The sequence below is a fragment of the Salmo trutta genome, chromosome 33 (assembly GCF_901001165.1).
Source record: "Salmo trutta chromosome 33, fSalTru1.1, whole genome shotgun sequence".
NCBI lineage: Eukaryota > Metazoa > Chordata > Actinopteri > Salmoniformes > Salmonidae > Salmo > Salmo trutta.
Genome location: NC_042989.1, coordinates 19,513,435 through 19,538,569, shown reverse-complemented (window position 1 = coordinate 19,538,569; position 25,135 = coordinate 19,513,435). Strand labels below are relative to the sequence as shown.

At 43.1% G+C, this 25,135-nt stretch overlaps 1 protein-coding gene across 2 annotated transcripts; it reads left to right on the top strand.

Annotated features, from left to right (window-relative positions):
* The first annotated feature begins 798 nt into the window (after nt 1-798).
* On the top strand, nt 799-24,689 carry LOC115172587 (solute carrier family 35 member F4). Of its 2 annotated transcripts, none has more exons than XM_029730158.1 (7): nt 799-1,294; nt 20,989-21,289; nt 21,839-22,058; nt 22,191-22,316; nt 22,427-22,619; nt 22,697-22,786; nt 23,777-24,689. In XM_029730158.1, exons 1-7 carry the CDS (start codon nt 1,072-1,074, stop codon nt 24,016-24,018), a joined length of 1,395 nt encoding a protein of 464 aa, XP_029586018.1. In that variant the 5' UTR covers nt 799-1,071; the 3' UTR covers nt 24,019-24,689. The 2 variants fall into 2 exon arrangements, with proteins under 2 accessions (XP_029586018.1, XP_029586019.1); XM_029730159.1 differs by lacking the exon at nt 799-1,294 and adding an exon at nt 16,047-16,175.
* The last annotated feature ends 446 nt before the right edge of the window (nt 24,690-25,135 follow it).

Sequence of the window (25,135 nt, the reverse complement as noted above, 5' to 3'; positions counted from 1 at the left end):
TATAAGGTAAGTCTGAATACCAAATACCGAGAAGTGCGTAGGTAAGGCGTACGTAGGAAAGGCGTAAATTCCTAAGTCGGAATCAGGCCTTTAAGGCATAAATGTTCTTAAAGGTCCAATGCAGCTGTTTTCATCTCAATATCAAATCATTTCTGGGTAACAAATAAGTACCTTACTGTGATTGTTTTCAATTCAAATGGTCAAAAAGATACAAAATTTGCTTCTAAGAAAAATATTTCTAAAAACAAGAATTTGGCTGGGACTGTCTGGAAGTGGTTTGAGAGAGGGGACCAATTGAAGGAGCCCAATGGGAGGATCTATAACCTGAAAACTAGCTCTTGTTGGCAGAGAGAAAGGCAAACTTTCTTTGTTATTGGTCTATTAACTTATACTGCCTGGTGGTCCAAAAACCTCACCCAGCCAAACAAGCTGAATTTTCAGGCGGTCTTTTCAAACAGCTCTTACAGTAATAGTGCATTATTATCATTTTGACAATTTCACAATATTATTCCAACCTCATAGTGTGGAAGTATATATAAAAGAAAAACATGTTTTTGACTGCACTGCCCTTTAAAGAATCATTGTGCATCATTAATTAAAATGACAATTGAACAGGTAAAGATGTATGCTTAGATGCCGAAAAATATACTTTTTTTACATAGAATTAAGCATTATGATTATATGGCTCTTGATTGAAGGAAAAGCTGTTTCCCCTCCATCCTCATGTACTTCGTGCCCCCTCTAAAATAATAGGTGCATGACACCCCTGATTGCACCTGTCATACCCTCTCAGATCTCCACAAGTACAATGGCCCCAAGTTTAAGGTTTAGGTCCATTAGGAATTGGGCCCGAGACTACTACAACTGAATTTAGATGCGATAGTGACACGCCCCCTGCTATACGATGTCTGTCACGCTCCCCAAATTCAATAACCTCCGCGCCTTGCGCACAGTGTGGTGCAATGTGAATGTCCTTCCATAGCTGTTAGTTGATGCCTTTGATACTATATTTCGCATGGTGAGCGCGGAACACACGAAACATTCCCTTCTGACTGCGCGTTTGGATTTACGATGAGCAGTACCGAGGGTGCTGAAGGTGGAGGAGACCAGCCCTGCATTCGGCTGGAACCTTTGAACGCGCACCTATCAGGCAAAGCGGGTGAAACCCACCTTCTCTATGGGGACACGGACGCCACCTCTAAAGTGTCGGCCAACGGTGTGCAAGACATTGAGGATAGAATTTTGCGGATCACTGGTTATTACGGCTATTATCCGGGCTACTCCAGTCACAGAAGTAAGTCATGAAAATAGAAAACAGTAGAAGTCAACTAATAAAGTAGTCAACTAAACGTAAGCGTAAAACTGAAGGCCTTTGTCAATTCCACACTATTGCTCCTCTTCATCCAGGTAGAGACAATGGCACGGGTAGTAGCCTATACTGTATGTGACCAGCATATTACAGGGGGGGGGGGTGTTGGGGCATGTGATTTTCTATTGTTTATTCGACTGATATCTACTTGTGTAACGTCAGAAGAGGGTATTTATTTTTCATTCTTCTCTTCTCTAGCTGAGAACAAGGGGAATTGGTGCTGTATAGCCTACAATTCAGTTTGTTTGTGGAATGAGCCATAATGGAACCACATTCTAAGGTGACATGTGCCTGACAGAGCTGCTGCTATGGAGACTAAGTAATATGTTCCTCCTCACATCCTTATTGACTTTTGGTCTGAGACACAAACACTGAACAGCAGTAGACATCCAGAGGCACAGACAGGCACAGACAGACAGGCACAGACAGATAGGCACAGACAGACAGGCACAGATAGACAGGCAGGCAGGCAGACAGACAGATGCAATACCGTAATGTAACATGACATCTATGCAAATGACATATACGCAAACCATTGTTCCTGTTACCATGACTGTAAATGATTTGAACTGTAGTGTTTTTATGATCATTTAACTATCCTAATGAGGAGGAGACATCTATTAGATGTTAGATGCATATTGAATTGTTTGTTGCTGGTCATGTTAATAGTTTTGCAGCTATTAAAATAATCAATATTTTCCAGTAGACAAATACCCTCGTCACATGCAACTCTCCCATGCTTCTATTACTCTGATTCTGCAGGACTTTATATGTTTTCTGTCTGTGAAATGACAGAAACACAATGATCAAAATAAATCCCACCACTGTGCATTGTACATGCATTGCAGCATACATTGGATATAATAATCATTGGGCAACTTGCCACCTCCGTGCTAGAAGAAGCTGCAAGCGATCTGCCTGTGCTACCCTTAATTGGATTTATTTTTGATTTGCAATAAATGTATGATTGCTGTGGTGAAATCATGGGTTGAGATGAAATAAGACTGATTATATGGGTTGTTCACGGGGGAACTCTATTTAAGCAATAGCTATCAAATCAAAATCAAATCAAAATGCACTGTATAGAAGAAACATAGCAGAGCATTTGACTGGTTTATAGTGAAAATGATGTATAGCGTATACAAAACAAAATCTAATGAGATCAAGGCCAGTATTTTGTAAGATGCCATACTGGTCAGACATCCTGTAGGCTATAATTGTGCCTTTCATTTTAGTATGCAGTATGTGGGGATAAATGGAAGGAAGAACCTATACTGTTGTTGAAGACGTCAGAGAAAAATATCCCTGATTCAGTGTCCATGAGCCTGTTGTGGTTCATACTCAGAAATACCCTAGCTGAACTTAAATATCCTTACTGAATTGAATTTGACTTGTCACAGACAAGCTTCGACGCATTTCCGAACTGTTATATAAAAGCTCATCTAAATGAATTGCTTGCAAAGTTACTCAGACCTAAAGAACAATGGAAGTCAGTCATACACATTATCACTCTGGGTGAATAACAAGTCTTCACCAGGCTTTAGTGCATCAACCAAATTCACTCAAATGTATCTATAAAGCCATTTTTACATCAGCAGATGTCACAAAGTGATTATACAGAAATGTTCTAGTGCATCATGAATCAGGTTTCCAGGTAAAAGGGGAAATCACTTTCAGCATAGCGAGAGAATGTCTGAATTGATAGTATTTGCTTTCATAATGTTAAAGGCTCAATGCAGTCAAAATATTTGACTTTCCCATGTTTTATATATATTTCCACACTATGAAGTTGATGTCTGAGGATTGCCTGACACTTATTTGTTCATTGGATTTTGTTTAGATTTTGACATTTGAATTAAATGTCTCTTGAAATGTTGCATATCATTTAAAAGAAGACTGCTGTTGGGTGGAAGCAAAAATAGCACAGATATAGAACATTAGTTTGATCTTGCCAACGCCATTGGGTAATTCTATATTTTGCCATCTGCAGTGAGTTAAAATATGCCTCCAAGGAGGATCATGGACTACATTTTCAGAGAGGGTCTTGGCTAAAGTTCACACGGTGTTTGTGATAACTTGTTAGGTAGTGATGTGACAAAAAATGTAAATGTTTTTCTCACATTAAGTGATAAAATAACTTTGAAATTGAAAAACTGACTCAAGTTGAAGTGTTGCTTTGAAATTGTACAAAATAATGTTGCTGTTTCTTACCCCAGCACCAGTCCTCGGATCAATTCTGGGGACTCCTCATAGGCCCTGCTCAGCCAAGTTGCAGATCAGTGTCCCTTGAACAAACATTAGTTTAATTTATTATAATTCGTGGTGTATAGTATCGTGCCTGTGAAGTGCTGAGATGTCCTGTTCAGTGGTCCAGAGGAACTGGCTGGGCTGGCACAGCACTGGGCAGACTGGCAGAGGTGAGAGGAAGTGAAATGACAGGCCCTGGCAACGCCACTCAGCACCGAGCCAGGCAGGCAGCTCACATTAACATTGACATTAGAATAAGAACTCTCCTTGGAGTATGACAACACTAGTGGGTCTGGGGGGGGGGGGGGGGGGGGGGGGGGGGGGGGGGGGGGGGGTGCCCCTGTGACAACAATTTTGGATCCCCTTGTGGCCCCCCTAAATGTGGAGTATGAAATAATTTTTTCATAACACATTTTGCTATCATTCTTTTTTTACATCCGTTATTAGACAGTGGCAACGATGATGATTATGAACATGGTCTTTTGCCTGCTAATGCCTGCAATGCAGTGAAGAAAACGATATGACAACAATAAGGTCTAATGTAACTGACCCCTCTAACAGTACAACTGGCCCCAGCTTGCCCCCCCCCCCCCCAGTTGAAATGGTTTAGAACCGCCACTGTATGACAAGGCACACTATGATACCTATGGCTCTAAAAGTCTCCCCAGACACACAGACAATCACATTCATGTTTTAATTTAATCATTTATGATTTCACTCAGACATTCCTCATGTAGGCCTATGTCTGCAATCACTTTCCCGCTGAAACCTCACTCTTTCGGCGTGCTATTTTTAACTAGTGTCTAATTGGATGTGGGCTTTCTCTTGAACCATCATAGAGAGCACTGTTAGCCCTTAGCTCTCTTGAGAATGGGTAAAAACCTGTACAAAGTAATGGGGGAAATATTTATTCAAAATAGGTTAAGGACTCCTGTGTGTTTGCCAAAGTAGCAAACAAAAAAACACGAGAGGCAAATTAACATCACACAAGAATCTAGGTGCTTAGGGTAGGTAATTAAAGGTAACTCGGCATACACTGCATATTCTCGAAAGTGAGTTTGATCTCATATTCTCAGTGTTATTGAGACTTTAGCACCAGTATGGTACAGAATATTCAACTGATGGTAGAAATGCACAGCTATTTAACACCTTGAATGTGCACCTGCAACCATCTGTTAAGACTAGATCTCTACTCTACTAATGGATTGACTGTTAGAGGTGGAGGTTACCATGTGTTGCCCCCTCTCTCTTCTGGTCAGCCTGTTCCTTAGCTCACTCCAAAGAGCAGCAAAGTACCTGTTCAGTACAGCCAGTCCCTCCGGCAGAGAGAGATTTATATACACTGAGTGTACAAAACATTATAAACACTGCTCTTTCCATGACATAGACTGACCAGGTGAATCGAAGTGAAAGCTATGATCCCTTTGATGTCACTTGTTAAATCCACTTCAACCAATGTAAAAGAAGGGGAGGAGACAGGTTAAAGAATCATTTTTAAGCCTTGAGACAATTGAGAAATGGATTGTGTATGTGTGCCATTCAGATGGTGAATGGGAAGACAAAACATTTAAGTGCCTTTGAACGGGGTATGGTAGTAGGTGCCAGGCTCACCGGTTTGTGTTAAGAACTGCAACACTGCTGGGTTTTTAACTCTCAACAGTTTCCCATGTGTATCAAGAATGGTCCCACCACCCAAAGGACATCCAGCCAATTTGACACAACTGTGGGAAGCATTGGAATCCCTGTGGAATGTTTTCAACCCCTTGTAGAGTCCATACTCCCAACGAATTGAGGTTGTTCTGAGGGCAAAATATTTAAATATATGTCATTTTGTCCTTGAAACATTTAATTGAAATACTGTAGCCTTATTCCTATGGAGGACTGCTTCTTCTGAGGAGTGAAAATATGTCTGACCGGTGGCTTCAAAGCCACTCATTGGCCAATACATAGTGATCCAGGGTTTATATACATCATTGGTCTCCTAGTGCCCTCTTGTGGTCTATTAGGCTATCTAAACCTCAGTATGAAGTCCCCTTCTTTCCTCCAAAGAAATGATAACTGGTAAAAGGCGAGCTGTGACTGGAGGTCTACTAAGCCTAATAACTACCAGCACGTATAAGTCAACATGGAGAGCTCCTTAAATCACACACACGCTGAAATCCATTATATAAAAAATCTAGTCAAATCACATTTTATTTGTAACATGCGTAAGTAAAAAATAAGAAATAAAAGTAACAAATATTTAAAGAGCAGCAGTAAAGAGAGTCAATGTGCGGGGGCACTGGTTAGTCGAGGTCATTGAGGTAATATGTACATGTAGGTAGAGTTAAAGTGACTATGCATAGATAATAAACAGAGAATAGCAGCAGTGTAAAATGGGGGGGGGGGGGGGCTTGCAAATAGTCTGGGTAGCCATTTGATTAGCTGTTCAGAAGTCTTATGGCTTGGGGTTAGAAGCTGTTTAGAAGCCTTTTGGACCTAGACTTTGCTCTCCAATACCGCTTGCCGTGTGGTAGCAGAGACAACAGTCTATGACTAGGGTGGCTGGAGTCTTTTTGACAATTTTTAGGGCCTTCCTCTGATACCACCTGGTATAGAGGTCCTGGATGGCAGGAAGCTTGGCCCCAGTGATGTACTGGGCCGTACGCACTACCCTCTGTAGTGCCTTGCGGTCGGAGGCCAAGCAGTTGCCATACCAGGCAGTGATGCAACCAGTCAGAATGCTTTCGATGGTACAGCTGTAGAACTTTTGGGGGATCTGAGAACCCATGCCAAATCTTTTCAGTCTCCTGAGGGGGAATAGGTTTTGTTGTGCCCTCTTCACGACTGTCTTGGTGTGCTTGGACCATGATAGTTTGTTGGTGATGTGGACACCAAGGAACTTGAAGCTCTCAACCTGCTCCACAGCAGTCCCGTCGATGAGAATGGGGGCGTGCTCGATCCTCCTTTTCCTGGAGTCCACAATCATCTCCTTCAGGAAGTCCAGGATCCAGTTGCAGAGGGAGGTGTTTAGTCCCAGGGTCCTTAGCTTAGTGATGAGCTTTGAGGGCACTATGGTGTTGAACGCTGAGCTGTAGTCAATGAATAGCATTCTCACATAGGTGTTCCTTTTGTCCAGGTGGGAAAGGGCAGTGTGGAGTGCAATAGAGATTGCATCATCTGTGGATCTGTTGGGGCGGTATGCAAATTGGAGTGGGTCTAGGGTTTTTGGGATGATGGTGTTGATGTGAGCCATGACCAGTCTTTCAAAGCACTTCATGGCTACAGACGTGAGTGCTACGGGTAGGTAGTCATTTAGGCAGGTTACCTTATTGTTCTTGAGCATAGGGACTATGGTGGTCTGCTTGAAACATGTTAGTATTACAGACTCAGACAGGGAGAGGTTGAAAATGTCAGTAAATACACTTGCCAGTTGGTCAGCGCATGCTTGGAGTACACGTCCTGGTAATCCGTCTGGCCCTGCGGCCTTGTGAATGTTGACCTGTTTAAAGGTCTTACTCACATCATGTTTCAATGTTACTTGCCTCGATGCGAGAATACAAGTAATTTAGCTTGTCTGTTAGACTCGTGTCACTGGGCAGCTCACAGCTGTGCTTCCCTTTGTAGTCTGTAATAGTTTGCAAGCCCTGCCACATAAGACGAGCGTCGGAGCCGGTGTAGTACGATTCAATCTTAGTTCTGTATTGACGCTTTGCCTGTTTGATGGTTTATCAGAAGGCATAGCGGGATTTCTTATAAGCTTCCGGGAAAGCGGCAGCTCTACCCTTTAGCTAAGTGTGGATGTTGCCAGTAATCCATGGCTTCTGGTTGGGGTCTGTAAATACTGTCACTGTGGGGATGACGTCATCGATGCACTTATTAATGAAGCCAGTGACTGATGTGGTGTACTCCTCAATGCCATCGGAAGAATCCCAGAACATATTCCAGTCTGTGCTAGCAAAACAGTCCTGTAGTTTAGCATCTGCTTCATCTGACCACTTTTTTATAGACCGAGTCACTGGTGCTTCCTGCTTTAATTTTTGTTTGTAAGCAGGAATCAGGAGGATAGAATTATGATCAGATTTGCCAAATGGAGGACGAGGGAGAGCTTTGTATGTGTCTCTGTGTGTGGTGTAAAGCTGGTCTAGAGTTTCTTTTCCCCCTCTGGTTGTACATTTAACATGCTAGTAGAAATTAGGTAAATGGTTCTATGTCAATAGTTCTCATGCAGAGTGACTTGCACAGCCCCAGTGACACTAGAATAACCACTGAATGCACATAACATGGGTATATGTGTGGCATATGGTGCTCTAGATGACCAGAGCTATATTTATACACAGTAGATGCCAACATCATACACAAAAATGTTGGTAATATTCTCAACTGATGCTCCTACTCTGCCACTCTCCCTAATGCCCACTAGATGTCTCCCTCTTAAAACTAGAGTCATCTTTGATTAAAACCATGGGCAATGGTTTTAACCATCAATCTTAACTTCACAACTTCACACCATTTTGTATAGCCCTGGAATAATTCAATATGCTTAAGAAAAATATAGATGCAAAATGTATACTTGGTAATAATCATATGGGTTAGTCAGAATACTATTTCACTACTACCTACTCTAATACATTATTTCAGTGGCTCTCTGTCCTCTCTCCTCCCTCTCCTGTCTGTCCTCTCTCACCTCTCTGTCCTTTTGTCCTGTTCTGCTCATCTCTGAGACGTACTGATTAACAGAGAGATGCATAAAGGCAAAGGGCTGTACGGTGGCAGAGGAACACGGGCTAATCTGAATGACAAAGGGCCTGACTGCGTCAGTGTTTCAGGCCAGAGCACATCAGAGCACCACCGTTGCTATGGATGTGTGCAGGATTTATTTTAGAATCTGTGCCCTGGTCCAAGATGCGACAAAAGCATTGTGTTGTCTATGGATTAACTCTGGTCAAGGGTCTCTGGGGTTGTGATAAGAGGCTAGGGGGATATGGTTGGTCGGCAATGAGGTGGAGAAGTGTGCCATCGGGACACAGAGTGAGAGGGCTTGTCCCGGTCCTTATGGGCATCATATCCCAGGACTAGGAATGAGGGGTGGGGGGGATAATAACCTTTTCAGCCTTTCATGATCTAGATGTACCTGAGTTTGGTCTCCATACCATATCCATGCTCTATGTCATTATCTGTGCCCTATGTCATTATCCGTGCGCTGTCAATATCCGTGCTCTATGTCAATATCCGTGCTCTATGTCAAAATCTGTGCTCTATGTCAATATCCGTGCTCTATTTCAATCCCCTAAGCTCTCAGTGATTAGCATCCTTGGGCCAAATGTGCTGACTAGCTGCCTTTCTTCTCCCTCCCTGTCTAGCTGCTGTCTCCACTGTGGTTATGCAGGGCTATTTTTAAGTTTAGTCAACCCCCCCCCCCTCCTAGCCCCTGCCTCAGGGGAGGGAACCATACAAGCACAAGGTGCAGCCAGAGCCAGCTCTCCAGACAGTCTCCACTGCCCTGCCCTGCCCCACTCACTCTCAGAATTTGAGGAACAGTGAAGCACTGTGATCTGCCATGCTCTGTAGCCTTGCCAGGATTCTGACTGAGAATTGGAGAGGAGAGACAGGAGAGTGGGAAGGGGGGGTCTGAGTGACATCGATATAGTGACAGAGAGAGGTTGGAGTACACATGATTGCAAAAAGGCAGTGACAGCTGGTTTCCTGTTAACTGTAATCAGGGGTACCCAATAGAAAGGTGCTGCAGCACAGGTTCACTGTACTGTTGTTCATATCTCTGGTTAAATACTGCTCTCACTCCCTTGCGGGGGGTGCTGATAGAATTTGTTATATTTAGGTCCACTCATACAGGAGTAATAAAAGGCCCAGTGCACTTCTTTTGTGAGAGAGAAAAAAAACCCATTAAAATATATATATTTATATGTCATTGGGACACAGATATATATATATATATATATATTTATTTATTTATCAAGGGGTGCTGCATCTCCCTCAGCACCCCTACTTCCCACGGCTATGTTCCCTGGCTGGCTTGCCTGAGATTAATTTTTCTGCTGTGAGAGTAAGCAGGGTGGGGGATATACTAAGATTATATTACAGGGAGCTGAACCTCTGCTCTGTGTCTCACCGCACTGATGCTGTTGTATGCTATTGATGTATAGGCTGACAGGATGCCGAGGCCCATTAGAACCTTTTATTGTGAAAACCGCAGACAGAGGGAGGATGACCGGGAGCGAGGGCACTGTGAGATGGGAACTCTTGACCACACTCCCATGGGCCAGCTAGCACATAATGTTCTGAGAACCATATGTTTCTTAGAGCTTGGTGAGAGCGTGGTTGTGCTGTGGTTATTTTACATACAACCTTCCCAACACTTTCTGGGAATGGTGCAGGATAGTTGCTTGGCTTTGGAGCATTTTCAGCACATTTAAGGAATTTGACAAAAAAACCTGTTATTTTCTTTGTATTATGCCTAACAGTTCAAACATGTTTACATTTGCTTTCAATTTTAGTAATGTTCTAGGAACATTATCTAACTGGTTTGACATTGGGAATGTTTTCAAATAGTTCAGAGAACGTTACAGTTTTTCTCAATTGCTAAAACACAATTTCTGAAACCTTGCTCCATTTCCTGAAAACATTAAACACAAAACCTCATCTTCAAACACTATTTACATAACCTCTGACTCCTCTCTCAAAATGAAACATTCGCCTCAAAACAGTTTTACCTGTGTTCAAAATCAAACACTGCTCTCAAATCAAAAGCAAAGTGATCAAAATGATATACACTCTCAAGCAGTCAGTAAACAATACACCGAAAAATAGAAAACACATTGTTCAAAACATACAATTCTCAGGGAGAAGTACATTTTTATTCTAAAAAAAGATTCATATTTTTCCGTCATTGTCTTTTGATGAACGAAAACATGTTCTATCATAGTAGTTCAAAATTGATCAGAAATTACTATACGGCTTTGCTCTTCGCAATTTTGTTTTTTGTTCTTCCTCCTCCTTGTACCCCTATTTTTACAGTACTGTACCCTGCATCTCACAAACTTGTCCTTTGTCTCTGTGATACTATAATTCTTGTTCTTTGTTGATATGAACCTGCAACCAGTCAAAATCTATTGAGCAGTCAGTACTGTTAATAAATGGAAAGCACAATGTTCAGGGCCATACAATTTGTCCATTGTACAGTATACAGCCTACAATGCACTGTACTACAGTATACAATACTAAAAGGGACAAAAATCTAAGGAGTAAATATGTGATCAATGTGCTTCTTCTTGTCTTTGGGCTGGGTCAGGCCAGAGCATTTCGTCGACATCACAAGCAATATTGTCCCTCCTGAGGCAACGGGGGAAGAAGCCTCTTGTGTGCCGTATCCAGCCCTGACATGATTCCTCACCTATATCACCACAGGCTAAATCCATGGCTTGCAGCAGATTTACTCTGGTGTAGGGTTGTCTATCATACACTTTCCATCTCCAAGAGGAGAAAAACTCCTCAATCGGATTCAGGAAAGGCGAGTATGGAGGGAGGTACAAGTTCATAAACTGCCCATTGATGTTAAACCATTCCCTTACTTGAGCAGCTCGGTGGAAACTGACATTGTCCCATACTATCACATCGGTGGGAATGGGATTCTCATTTAGCTCTTGACCCTGCTGCTCTTGAACCTGCTGCTCAAATAAAATATCTCTTAGATTGGCAATAAATCTTAGAAGGTGCTGGGTGTTATATGGCCCGAGTAGAACACCATGGTTGCTGATAGCAGCACAGATTGTGACATTGCCACCTCGTTGACCAGGGACTTCAACAATGGCCCACTGTCCAATCATGTTTCGGCCTCTCCTTCTCCTCTTTGTTAGATTGAAGCCTGCTTCATCGACAAAGATGAACTCATGGGGTCTGTCCAAGGATTCCAAGTCAAATATTGTCTGTGTAGAAATACAATATACTGTATGTAGGATTTTGTAAGTCGTACAGAGACAGTGCTATACTGTAGAGTACAATTAGGCCTACTGTATGCACTTCTGATTCACATACATTGTATGTACTGAAGAGTAATGTCATTCACATAGTATGTGTTAGTACTGTAGACAATCTGGATTACAGTAAATGTTTCTGAATGTACACTTACTTCCACATACTGAGCTCGCAGTTCTTTCACCCTTGGTGAGTTGCGCTCAAAAGGTACTCTGTATACTTGTTTCATTCGCATCCTGTTACGATGGAGAACACGGTCAATTGTGGAAATGCTCACACTGTCGATTCCCTGGAAGTGTGTGTTGTCTTGTATCACTTGTTCCTGGATTTCTCTGAGTCGTATTGCATTATCTTGAAGGACCATGCCAACTATAACGGCCTCTTGCTCCCGAGTGAATATAGCTGTCCTTCCACCTGCATGTGGCAGCCTTGTAATTCTACAAAAAGTAGTTGTGCAGTTACAAAACATATTCATGCAGTACAATACATACAGTGATTAACTTTACAAATGTCTATTGAAACAGCTGCATATAGTGTAGTACAGTAAATTAGCAATTACAAAAATACAGTAGCATACTGTACCTGTTCTCTTCTCTGAATGTCCTTACTATGGTGGACACAGAAAATCGGCTCAAATTGGGTTGCACTCTAAGTCCTGCTTCCCTCATTGTCAGTCCATGGACAAGAACATGGTCTATAACTGTTGCTCGAATTTCAACAGATATTTCCACTCTTTGTCTTCCTCTTCGTCCTCCTCTTCCTCTTTCTTGCCCTCCTCCTCCTCTTCCTCCTTGTCGCCCACCTCGCATACGCACTCGTCCTCGTCCTCTCACATTGTTTCTTCTATCCATTCTCAGACTTTCTCCTTCCCACCTTCAACAACCTGTTTGCTCTCTGAACTGGCTTATATTGGTTGTGTTGCATCATTTGAAACAGGTTAAATCAATTTTGAGTGGTTGTGTTCAATCAATGACTTGTGTTCTCTATCTGTATTTGATTGTTGCCACTTGTGTTTACCAGTATGGATGACATGTGCATTAGAGTGCAGAATGTGTTTTGAGAATGAGAATGTGTTTAGAGTTTTGCTGAAAAGTCTAAGTGAGATCTGCAAATTGTGTTTTACCATGTGAAATGGTTTAAGGTATTGATAACAGACTGCATAATTAGCTAAATGAGTCCAGGGAACTGAGAACTTTGTTCAGCCAATGGGTTTTAGTGTTTTAGCCATTGAGAAAAACTGTAATAAACAGCGTTCTTCTGTGGGAATTTCAGTACTTCAGGATAAAGTTTCCTACAGGATTCCTCATGGTTCTATTTAAAGTCATGTTTTCAAATTGTTCCTAGAACGTTAAGAAAACTTTCCATTAAAAAAAATGTGATGTACAAGTTCAGAAAACATGTACCTTCCGTTTTCGGCATCAGGAAAACTCTCTCTATCCTCTATCTTGTTAAGTGTGTTCAGGTGTGTTGGCAGCACCCACTAATTGGCCACACCGGATCTTAATGAGTGCTTGTTTCTTCTGAAATGGGGTCTGTTTGAATAGACTAAAATTAACATCTTTGCATGCATAATAAAAACCAAAAACGTACGTTCCCACAATTTCCAAGGAACCAAATGTGCTAGCTGGTTATGCCCTGAGCTCACCCCTCTGCTGGGGCATACTGGGAAACCAACAAGTGGTTTCCCCTCTCCTGTGCAGGAGGAGCTCACTAAGACAGTGGGCACTCCTCAGTCAAAAACAATAGCATGAACAGGGAGTAAACATTTGAAAAAGAGTTCTGAATGATACTCTGTTCTTCCCTGTGATTATACTGTACCTTGTAGGAGCTACAGTTGAAGTCGGAAGTTTACGTACACTTAGGTTGGAGTCATTAAAACTTGTTTGTCAACCACTGCACAAATGTATTGTTTACAAACTATAGTTTTGGCAAGTCATTTAGGACATCTACTTTGTGCATGACAAGTAATTTTTCCAACAATTGTTTACAGACAGAGTATTTCACTTATAATTCACTGTATCACAATTCCAGTGGGTCAGAAGTTTACATACACTAAGTTGACTGTGCCTTTAAACAGCTTGGAAAATTCCAGAAAATGATGTCATGGCTTTAGAAGCTTCCATTAGGCTAATTGACATAATTTGAGTCAATTGGAGGGGTACCTGTGGATGTATTTCAAGGCCTACCTTCAAACTCAGTGCCTCTTTGCTTGACATCATGGGAAAATCTAAAGAAATCAGCTGGGTCCTCAGAAAAAACATTGTAGACCTCCACAAGTCTGGTTCATTCTTGGGAGCAATTTCCAAATGCCTGAAGGTACCACGTTCATCTGTACAAACAATAGTACGCAAGTACAAACACCATGGGACCACGCAGCCGTCATACTGCTCAGGATGGAGATGCGTTCTGTCTCCTAGAAATGAACGTACTTTGGTGTGAAAAGGGCAAATCAATCCTAGAATAACAGCATTGGACCTTGTGAAGATGATGGAGAAAACAGGTACAAAAGTATCTATATCCACAGTAAAACCAGTCCTATATTGACATCAGCAAGGAAGAAGCCACTGCTCCAAAACCGGCATAAAAAAGCCAGACTATGGTTTGCAACTGCACATGGGGACAAAGATCGTACTTTCTGGAGAAATGTCCACTGGTCTGATGAAATAAAAATAGAACTGTTTGGCCATAATGACCATCGTTATGTTTGGAGGAAAAAGGGAGAGGCTTGCAAGCCAAAGAATACCATCCCAACCGTGAAGCACGGGGGTGGCAGCATCATATTGTGGGGTGCTTTGCTGCAGGAGGGGCTGGTGCACTTCACAAAATAGATGGCATCATGACGGAGGGAAATTATGTGGATATATTGAAGCAACATCTCAAGACATCAGTCAGGAAGTTAAGGCTTGGACTCAAATGGGTCTTCCAAATGGACAATGACCCCAAGCATACTTACAAAGTTGTGGAAAAATGGCTTAAGGACAACAAAGTCAAGGTATTGGAGTGGTCATCACAAAGCCCTGACCTCAATCCTATAGAAAATATGTGGGCAGAACTGAAAAAGGGTGTGCGAGCAAGGAGGCCTACAAACCTGACTCAGTTACACCAGCTCTGTCAGGAGGAATGGGCCAACATTCACCTAATTTATTGTGGGAAACTTGTGGAAGGCTACCTGAAACATTTGACCCAAGTCAAACAATTTAAAGGCAATGCTACCAAATACTATTTGAGTGTATGTAAACTTCTGACCCACTGGGAATGGGATGAAAGAAATAAAAGCTGAAATAAATAATTCTTTCTAGTATTATTCTGACATTTCACATTCTTAAAATAAAGTGGTGATCCTAACTGACCTATAAGACAGGGAATTTTTAATAGGATTAATTGTCAGGAATTGTGAAAAATGTAGTTTAAATGTATTTGACTAAGGTGTATGTAAACTTCCGACTTCAACTATACATTTGATGTGTCTGGTCCATGCTCTCTCCAGCCCCCTTTCTGCTGGCATGACAGAGCATCATGAAGTGGGCTGGATGTGTGGGTGTTGGAGAGGGCATGTGCAGCCAGGCTTGCTTCTCTTTCTCATCCAGACTCTGTGAGTTCCTACTGCAGCAGATCTCCATGCCGTGAGGTGTAATGGGGAGTTAGGGGTGGTCCCTTCCCTGTCTCAGTTCAATTCATTTGTGTTGCAATGTCACAGACAACAGGACAGGACCACTATAAATAATCTAAGACTGAATAGTGAAGTAGGGGAGAAGTGCCGAGAGAGAGAGAGAGAGAGAGAGAGAGAGAGAGAGAGAGAGAGAGAGAGAGAGAGAGAGAGAGAGAGAGAGAGAGAGAGAGAGAGAGAGAGAGAGAGAGAGAGAGAGAGAGAGAGAGAGAGAGAGAGAGAGAGAGAGAGAGAGAGAGAGAGAGAGAGAGAGAGAGAGAGAGAGAGAGAGAGAGAGAGAGAGAGAGAGAGAGAGAGAGAGAGAGAGAGAGAGAGAGAGAGCTAACACAGCATAATTAGCTGGGGCTGCTTGGTTACCTTCCAAACAAAGCAGCTGATTTGCAGATCAAACGAAGAGGAGGGGAATGCAAGGGAGGAGGAGGGAGAACGAAAGGAAAGAGATGAAGGGAGTGATTGCGCGGAGCCACACACTTGAGTCTCAGTCTCCCTTGGAGACAGTGCATGACAGTGTAACAGTAGTCTCCACTCCACAGCACTTCTACTGAGCTCCAGCACTGTCCAGAGAGAAAGAGAGACAGCATCTGAGTAAGAGACAGTGAGGGAGTTAGCTCAACTGATTGAGAAAGAGGGAGAAAGAAATAAAGAAGGAGATATAAACATCAATAGACATTTAGATAGAAGAGACTGATAGAGAGCTATAGCAAGCCGCCTGTGGAGGAGCCAGGAGCCTGGGAATGCAGAGGGATTGCAGGAGGAGCTGCTGAGTGTAGCAGCAGTCCAGGCAGGCAGACAGACAACACACACACATCCCAGGGAGGGACTGTTGGCTCTGCCTCTAGTGGAGGATGAAGAAGCACTCGGCCAGAGTGGCTCCTCTCAGCTCCTACAGCTCCCAGGTCCTCACCTGCCCCATCTCCGAAGGTAAAGACTCCAGACCGGGGGTAGGGGACGGGGGAGTAGGGCTGGAGTCTGGCCCTAGGCGCCATGTCTGGGACGTGTGTGTACGTTTGTGTGTTTTGCGTATGTGTGCGTATCTGTGTGTCTAAGATGGGCAGCATTGGAAACTCATTAAACCCTTCTACAAAAGAAGGGATATGCGTGGAGAGATTACCATATCTTTGTGCATTGTTAATGCCAATGGCTAAACAACTATGGCAGGTCTGCCGTTTTCCCATATTAATGTGTATATAGGCCTTGGTGTAATGTGGTCATTACATTGTTCATTAAAATCAACCCCAAAGGGCAGAATATGAGGTAGAGAAAGAAAGAGAAAGGGAGGGGGAGATAGTTAAGGTAGCTAAAACAAATTTGGATGTGTCCAGTCTTAGTATAATTTTATGCTCTGGGCTTTCTTGAATTATGTAAAGAGCACATTATGTGCCCTCTACAGAATAGTGTATACTGGGCTCCTCATTAAGTCTATGAAATGTCACAAGGGCTTGAAAATATATAGTTATCAAGTAGGCTAAAATGTTCTTTATTATCTTGTGATTTTTCAAAATCATACACGATCAGATTAATGCTTATATTACAAATCAACTGTTATGATTATTTAAATACTTTCACTTGAATGACTGTATTACATAACTATGAGAAACATTCATGCCTTTGCTCTTCACCGTTCTTTGAGAGGGGATGCAGAACTTATGGACAGGGACTCTGGTATCACAGCATATGTTTAGTTGTGTTCAAGTTGTACTTTGTGCCTTACTACTGATGTTTCCATACCCAAACAGGCTGATGGTTTGGCTGTTCTCACATCTGTTCCTTCTTACTTACTTGTCTTGCATGTGATTCCTTTTGAGAGGGACATGGGTACCAAGTCCTTTAAATGGTACAGTTCTCTCCACAGCCATACACCGTCCCGTCTCTAAGGCTTTAAGTTCCATATCCATTGTCTTTGTATCTATTTTGCAGAGATGAACAAAATATACACTTAATATTAATCCTCAATGAAACCATGTTTTTTATTCCCACCTGGTATGGACTAGATGCATTGCCTGACCTCTGTATACCCCTGCAGGCCATGTAGGAACATTCATGTGAACTACTAGCCATCTATTATATTCAGCACTAGTTTATCCATCACTGTCTCCACCACCCTTCCTCTGTCATGGATTGGAATGTGAGGTCCACGCAGGGGCACCGCGTCACGTTGTCAGCATATCCTGTATATGTTCGCTTAATGGGAGTTTGTATTTCACACCTTTGCTTATGAGTCAACTCAAATCATAGCTTGGGGCTTAATACAGTACAGGTAACTAGATGTATATAGGTAGCTACTAGGTAAAGGCCTACTAAGCAGCAGTGCGTAGAGATATTCCTGTCCTTTGCAAGACCTCAGCCATATGATGCTCTCAGGTGTCCGAACTACAGTGTGTGAGATACCTTAGTTTTTGTTATGCTATTATTTGCTGTGCCATACTGTATTGTAGTCTAACGTTTTATAGCACCATCAGCAGGAAATATTGCAGTCTGTTACAGGAGCTCAAATGTAGCGAATAATTCAGCATTAATGATGTGGAATGATAGTTTTGTTTTAATATCCACATCCTGGCAATGGATCAGAGCGTGGTGCTTTTGCCTGGGGAAACAGGATGCTAACAAGCCTACAATTTGTCACTCTCTGCACCCAGCACCCACTCCAGTACTGTACAGTGAATTATGTCCTCTCAGTTTGGGCATGGTCTTTGAATGGTCAATGGGAAGAGGACATAAAAATGTAGCTTAGCGTACAACATCTACATCCGATGATGTTACTTCTGCTTTTAAACCATGCAATTCATGATTGTCTCCCTTTCTCCACTTAAGGTCTATCTGTCTGTCCCCATCTGGGACGAAGTGCGATAAAACACGTCATCAATCTTTAGTGTTAAGGCATACAAATTGATAAAAGATGTAAGGGCCAAGTTTTGCATTTCATGAATGTATTGGAGATGACGTTTGCATCCAATATAAAACTCTGCACTGTTCGCCTAGATGCCAAGCCAAATTGCCAGAGTTCCAAATGCCAGTGAAAGTTGTCACAGTAACCTCAGTGTGACAGAGATACAGTTTCCCTATCAAAATCCTTTTGAAGACAGAAGTCAAACAACATAGTGCATGAGAATCAGTTCCAGTCTGTCTGTCTTCATAATGTGTGTTTGGCCAGCATTATCTTTTCCTTCCTATGGAAAGGCACTTTTCGGAGAGATGCAATGCTCACCTAATATTATGTAGGAATTGTAGGTGTATGAATGCTTTTCAATGCTGCTACTGTTAGGTTTGTCATCATGAAGTTTCTGCCAACACCTTAGCGTGGGTACTGAATAGCAGCATTATTATAAGTTTGGGTCAGAGAGCATGAAGTTTCTTGGGTTTCAAGGATATTATCATTCTGGATGTGCTGCTGAAGTCTTTTCTCTTACTTCTAAGGCGTTCAAGTTTTACAGAACCCAGCACACACACTCTTAAGCATCTATGACATTTTAAGCCAGCAATTAATGTTACCCTTGTTCTCTTTCAATCAAATGGATTTGATCTCATCTCATACATATTCCATTACACTCTGCTTTCTGTTTTAGAGAACCTAAGGGGAAGCGTATGAATCTTAGTGGCGCTTTTATAGTTTTGATTAGATTTTTGGGGGGGGATCGGAAGACTGCTCTGAACCAACAGTTAGTTTTCTCTCTGGGAGTCGATACCTAGTGGTGCACGTTAGGGGTTTTATTGGATAACTTTGAGGCACTGATTGTACTCATATTGCTTTGAGCACTGATAATGCTCCTCCTCAGAGAGCGAGAGAGGCTGCTGCTTCCTGCTGTATTGTAATGTAATGTCTATAGCCATGGTGGAAATGGCTGGGCTGAGCCCATAGTGCTGAACCAGCAAGCTGAAAGTGAGCAGCAAACACCCAGCACATGTCATATTTTATTCCTGCCCTGGTGTAAATTGATCATGCTCTGGAGGGTTATATAACGGATCCTAGCTCTCTCCGGAAACACCCTCACATCATCTCAGTGACACACACACACACTACAGCAAGTAAGCAATGACCCAGAAGGCATTCAGTCCCACACTCCATTAAGGCATTGCACCCCCCCCAACATTATTCTGTTTTGACTGCAAAATGACTGCTGCAAGAAATAACATTCAATATAATTCCTTTCATTTCTGTTCTCAATTCCTGGTTGTCTATTGAAATGGGTGTGATGTGTGTGCTCACAGTTAGTTTTAGGGTTCTCCTTGCTCCCAGTCTCCCTGCGCACACTGCACCAGTCCAAAAACCACTCAGTCTGCACTGAAGCCACTGAACACATAAATGCACACTCAGAGCTTTGCTAATCTATTCTCTTTACAGTCGCAAGCAAAAACAAAAAGGCCAGTCTGCTAACCTTTTAACAATGTTTTCTTGCGGTTGTAAAGATGTCAGCAGTCTGCCGTAGTTGCCCTGCTATGTCCACAAGGGAAAGTCCTAGTGGAAGATCTTGCTCAGTGCTGTAAAGGTGTTTTTGAAAAGTTTTATTCCTCAATAGTCAGACCTCTTTATCAATCCTGTAGTTTCTTTAGAGAGGAGGATGGATGTCACGTGATTGGGCTGACACATACATATTGTGGATAGTTGTTTTGGGGCATCAGGTTTCTGTACGCATATGACTACATGACTATGTTAGGACTGTATCCACTTTGCTATATAATGACTTTATGGTTCTATTTCTGACATCGGCAACCAGCAACCACCATGCTAAGGTTATTCAATCTGGGGGATTTACTGCTCACTAAGGATGAATGATCAATTCTTGCATACTTACCTCAGCGAGGCAGCCAGGATAGTGTCAAAGAATGGAGCATGGAACCCAATGAGAACAATGGAACAATCCACTGTAAATGTATTTCTGAAAACTATCCCACATCAGCTGTATTCTGAAGTGCTAAGTGTTTTATTGTGAAAACTGAACATTCTAATTAATTGTCTGTTGATGAAAAGAGGGTCAGCCACAGCTGAATTACACAATTGCATGTCATTAATCTCTCATACCAATGGTGGTACACATGTACTAGTTGTGTACTGTCATCAACAACCACAAACTGTCCATGGTTCTAAAGCCATTCAACTGTTTTTGGTGCTGAAGCCAGTTCCACTGTCTGTTGTACTGAAGCCAGTTCCACTGTCTGTTGTACTGAAGCCAGTTCCACTGTCTGTTGTACTGAAGCCAGTTCCACTGTCCGTTGTACTGAAGCCAGTTCCACTGTCTGTTGTACTGAAGCCAGTTCCACTGTCTGTTGTACTGAAGCCAGTTCCACTGTCCGTTGTACTGAAGCCAGTTCCACTGTCTGTTGTACTGAAGCCAGTTCCACTGTCTGTTGTACTGAAGCCAGTTCCACTGTCTGTTGTACTTAAGCCAGTTCCACTGTCTGTTGTACTGAAGCCAGTTCCACTGTCCGTGGTGCTGAAGCCAGTTCCACTGTCTGTTGTACTGAAGCCAGTTCCACTGTCTGTTGTACTGAAGCCAGTTCCACTGTCTGTTGTACTGAAGCCAGTTCCACTGTCCGTTGTACTGAAGCCAGTTCCACTATCCGTTGTACTGAAGCCAGTTCCACTGTCTGTTGTACTGAAGCCAGTTCCACTGTCTGTTGTACTGAAGCCAGTTCCACTGTCCGTTGTACTGAAGTGTTTACTCTTCAGCCACACCTACGCCCATAGGGGTAACCCTATTCCCTACATAGTTCAACAGCATGTGCTTTCCCCCCACAGGAGAGGAGGGTTCTGAGTCTCGTGCAGACACACCAGGCAGCGAGGCCAGTGGAGAGGGGACATCATACCAGACGTGTGCTAACACAGTGCTGAAGGTGCTGGGGGGCCTCCTATTGGTCCTATGTGTGTCCTCCTCCTGGGTGGGCACCACTCAGCTGGTCCAGCTCACCTTCAAGTCCTTCTCCTGCCCCTTCTTCGTCTCCTGGTTCAGCACCAACTGGAACATCCTCCTCTTCCCACTCTACTACGGAGGCCATGTGGTCACCACCCGGGACAAGCAGACGCCTATACAGAAATTCAGGTGATTTATTATGACAGTGGGGAAGGGATAATACATGTATTTCTCTTTGAGAAGCCATTGACTCCATAGACTATATGGAGGGTATTGAATCAGTGGTGACACCCGGAAGTGTTTACGGGAGCTACAGAAGTATCAGATTTGGAAGATTCTGTTTGTTCAGTATTCAGTGGCTTTAATCTCCTCCAGTGCTCAGTGAGACGTTGTTAATATGACACATCCCTCCTCTAATTACCATTGGCACTCAGGCGTGTGAATGGGGATATTGACCGCAACCAGGAGAAATGGCCATTGTAGTAATGGTGATGTCTGCATATTTCAATGAAGCGTTGCCTCTCAGCCGGAAAAACAAACAAAAATGATCAAATGTACCCGAACAGTTTTGACTTCCATCCAAAGTTTTTGGATTCCCACTCTTACATTTCCTCATGGGAATAGACCTAGAACTAATCCCTTTGATAAGTGCTCTTACCAACAACAACAATTTTGAGAAGTAAATAGCCTCTCCCATTCCTTTATCCCCCATTTCCTTTCTGTAATTCTATTCGTCAGAGAGTGCAGCAGGCTTTTTGGGGAAGATGGGATGACCCTCAAGCTGTTCCTGAAGAGGACAGCCCCCTTCTCCATCCTGTGGACCCTGACTAACTACCTGTACCTGCTGGCCCTGAGAAAGCTGACCGCCACTGACGTCTCAGCCCTCTACTGCTGCCACAAGGCCTTCGTCTTCCTGCTGTCCTGGATCGTCCTGAAGGACCGCTTCATGGGTGTACGGGTCAGTACTCTACCACTACTATTACTTCCTTGGGCTTGGTTGCACAGCTATCGAACAAATCATACAGGGGAGTGGGACAGTAGGCACAAGTATTAAGGTTGATTGGTTTACTTCCCTCATCCTTACCTGCAGATTGTGGCAGCCATAATGGCCATCACAGGCATTGTCATGATGGCATACGCAGATGGTTTCCATGGGGACTCCATCATAGGTGTGGCCTTGGCTGTGGGCTCTGCCTCCACATCGGCTCTCTACAAGGTTTGTTTACTAAGCATGTGTCTGTTTACTGAAATACTTAGTATTCTCAATTCGTTTTACAAAAAGTGCCATCAGTGTAACATAGCTGGACATTGTTTCCTCTGCTGCAGGTGCTGTTTAAGATGTTCCTGGGCAGTGCCAGCCTGGGTGAGGTGGCTCACTTCCTCTCCACCATGGGTGTCTTCAATCTCATCTTCATCTCCTTCATCCCCCTCATCCTCTACTTCACCAAAGTGGAGCACTGGGGCTCTCTGTCCTCGCTGCCCTGGGGATACCTGTGTGGCCTGGCTGGGCTCTGGCTGGGTGAGTGGACACAACTATGGGACACACACACTCGCACAGGAAAGATATTTTGGTTAACATTATCATTTGTCTTCCAGTGTTCAATATCCTGGTTAATGTTGGTGTGGTGCTTACCTACCCCATCCTCATCTCTATAGGGACACTGCTCAGTGTGCCCGGCAATGCAGGTACGTGTGTGTGTGTGTGTGTGTGTGTGTGTGTGTGTGTGTGTGTGTGTGTGTGTGTGTGTGTGTGTGTGTGTGTGTGTGTGTGTGTGTGTGTGTGTGTGTGTGTGTGTGTGAAGTAAAGTTTATACTGACATTGACTTTTGTTAATAAACAGACAGGCTCTTCTTCTTTATAATGTGCAAATGTTGAATGTCTGTATCATCTCTGAAATTTGTGTTAAGGCCCCTTTATTCTAGTGCATGCAGAGGTATTGTATCCAGAGGTCAGCACTTTAGGCCCCCACAGCAAACAGATTACACAGCAAGTCTGACTCTCTCACCTCGGAAACCCGATCATCAATATGCCTTCACACAGACGCAGCAACTATCCCTCACTAAGGTGGATTAGGTTTTTAAGGCAACAATAAATGCCTGCAGACTAGTTATTTTCCTCAACCACAGAGGCCTGTACGAAGGTCAGTGGGTTACGACAGCTTGGTGCAGTGCAGGGGTCTACACTCTTAGAAAAAAGGGTTCCAAAAGGGTTCTGTGGCTGTCCCCATAGGAGAACCCTTTTTTGTTCCAGGTAGAACTCTTTTGGGTTCCATTTAGAACCCTCTGTGGAAAGGGTTCTACATGGAACCCAAAAGAGTGCTATCTAGAACTGATTTTACAGGGACAGCTGAAGAACCCTTTTTGGTTCTAGATAGTGCCTTTTTTTTAAAACTGTAGGCCAATAGAGCAGAGAGAAAACGTATTTGCAATCTTGTGCTGATTGTAAGCTGCATTGTTAGCTATGTTTAACTCCCCCTGCAGTTCAGTTTGTCCCCCCACCTGTGTCCTGTGGTTTCTGTTACTTTATGTCATTAATCAGAACATCTTTCTCTCGCTCTCTCTCTCTCTTCTTATACCTCACTTCTACTTAATTAATCAAAACATCTCTCTCTCTGTCCCCCCTTTCCTCCTTCCCCTCCTTTCCTCCCTCTCTCCCCCCTCTCCCTCCCCTCCGTAGCGGTAGATGTGTTGAAACATGAGGTTATCTTCAGTGTGGTGCGTCTGGCTGCCACCTGCATCATCTGCCTGGGCTTCCTGCTGCTGCTGCTTCCTGAGGAGTGGGACTCCGTCACTCTGCGCTTCCTCGCCGCCTTCGCAGACAAGAAGTCTGAGGAGCATGGTGAGGAGCTGACCGAGTCCAGCATCAACACGCGCAGCCGCAGCCGAGCCAATGGCACAGTCTCAATCCCTATGGCATGATCCCATGATCCACCACTGCCCCGTCCCATCACCAACCCCCATTCTCGCACGTTTCTACATGTTCCATCTGGGAAGCGTGGCGGGATAACTCTGGTGCTGACTACAGACCAGGAAGTCCAAAATCAGGAGAACAGGAAGTGTAACTAGGACTGAGAGAAACTATCACAGTTCTGTCACTTTCCCCAGGAACTACTGGGGAGTAAAAATAGAACATTTACTGCTGAGTTTGCTGAGCAGAAAGTTGGAAAGTGTTATTTACTTTCTTGAACTCCTTTCCACGCCCAGTCTTGCCCGTCACATGCCCCTAGACCAGTGTTTCTCAACTTCGGTCCTCCAATACCCCCAACGGTACATATTTTTGTTGAGGCCCCGGACAGGCACATCTAATCATCTAGCACTTGCCAAGTTGAATCAGTTGTTTTTGTCCGAGGCTACAACAACGTGTGCTGTTGGGGGCACTGGAGGACCGGAGTTGGGAAACACTGCCCTAGACCACGTAAGCCCAACCTTGAACCTGCTACACGGACTGTATTCTGTGAATATAAATATTGAATGGGCCAGTTTGGCTCAATCTTATATGTATTTATTGAATTTACTCAGAGGTGTATCAGTATAGTATTTACATTTTACTTCTTATATAGTATTATGTACAGGAATGGGTTGGGAAATATAGTTCCTTTAGAAAGTATTTTTTTCCCCACATTTTGTGTTACACCCTGAATATAATTACATTTAGATTTTTTTTGTCACTAGCCTACACACAATACCCCATAATGTCAAAGTGGAATTATGTTTAAAAAAAAATACATTTTTACAAATGAATTGTAAATGAAAAGATGAAATGTCTTGAGTCAGTAAGTATTCAACCCCTTTGTTATGGCAAGCCTAAATAAGTTCAGGAGTAAAAATGTGCTTAACAAGTCACATAAGTTGCATGGACTCACTCTGTGTGCAATAATAGTGTTTAAATCAAATCAAATCAAAAATCAAATCAAATGTATTTATTTATATAGCCCTTCGTACATCAGCTGATATCTCAAAGTGCTGTACAGAAACCCAACCTAAAACCCCAAACAGCAAGCAATGCATGTGAAAGAAGCACGGTGGCTAGGAAAAA

Coding starts and splice junctions, on each gene's coding strand:
- LOC115172587 (XM_029730158.1), top strand. CDS start 1,072: ATGAGCAGTACCGAGGGTGCTGAAGGTGGAGGAGACCAGCCCTGCATT. Junction 22,059..22,190: donor ACCGCTTCATGGGTGTACGG/GTCAGTACTCTA, acceptor CCTTACCTGCAG/ATTGTGGCAGCCATAATGGC. Junction 22,317..22,426: donor CCACATCGGCTCTCTACAAG/GTTTGTTTACTA, acceptor CCTCTGCTGCAG/GTGCTGTTTAAGATGTTCCT.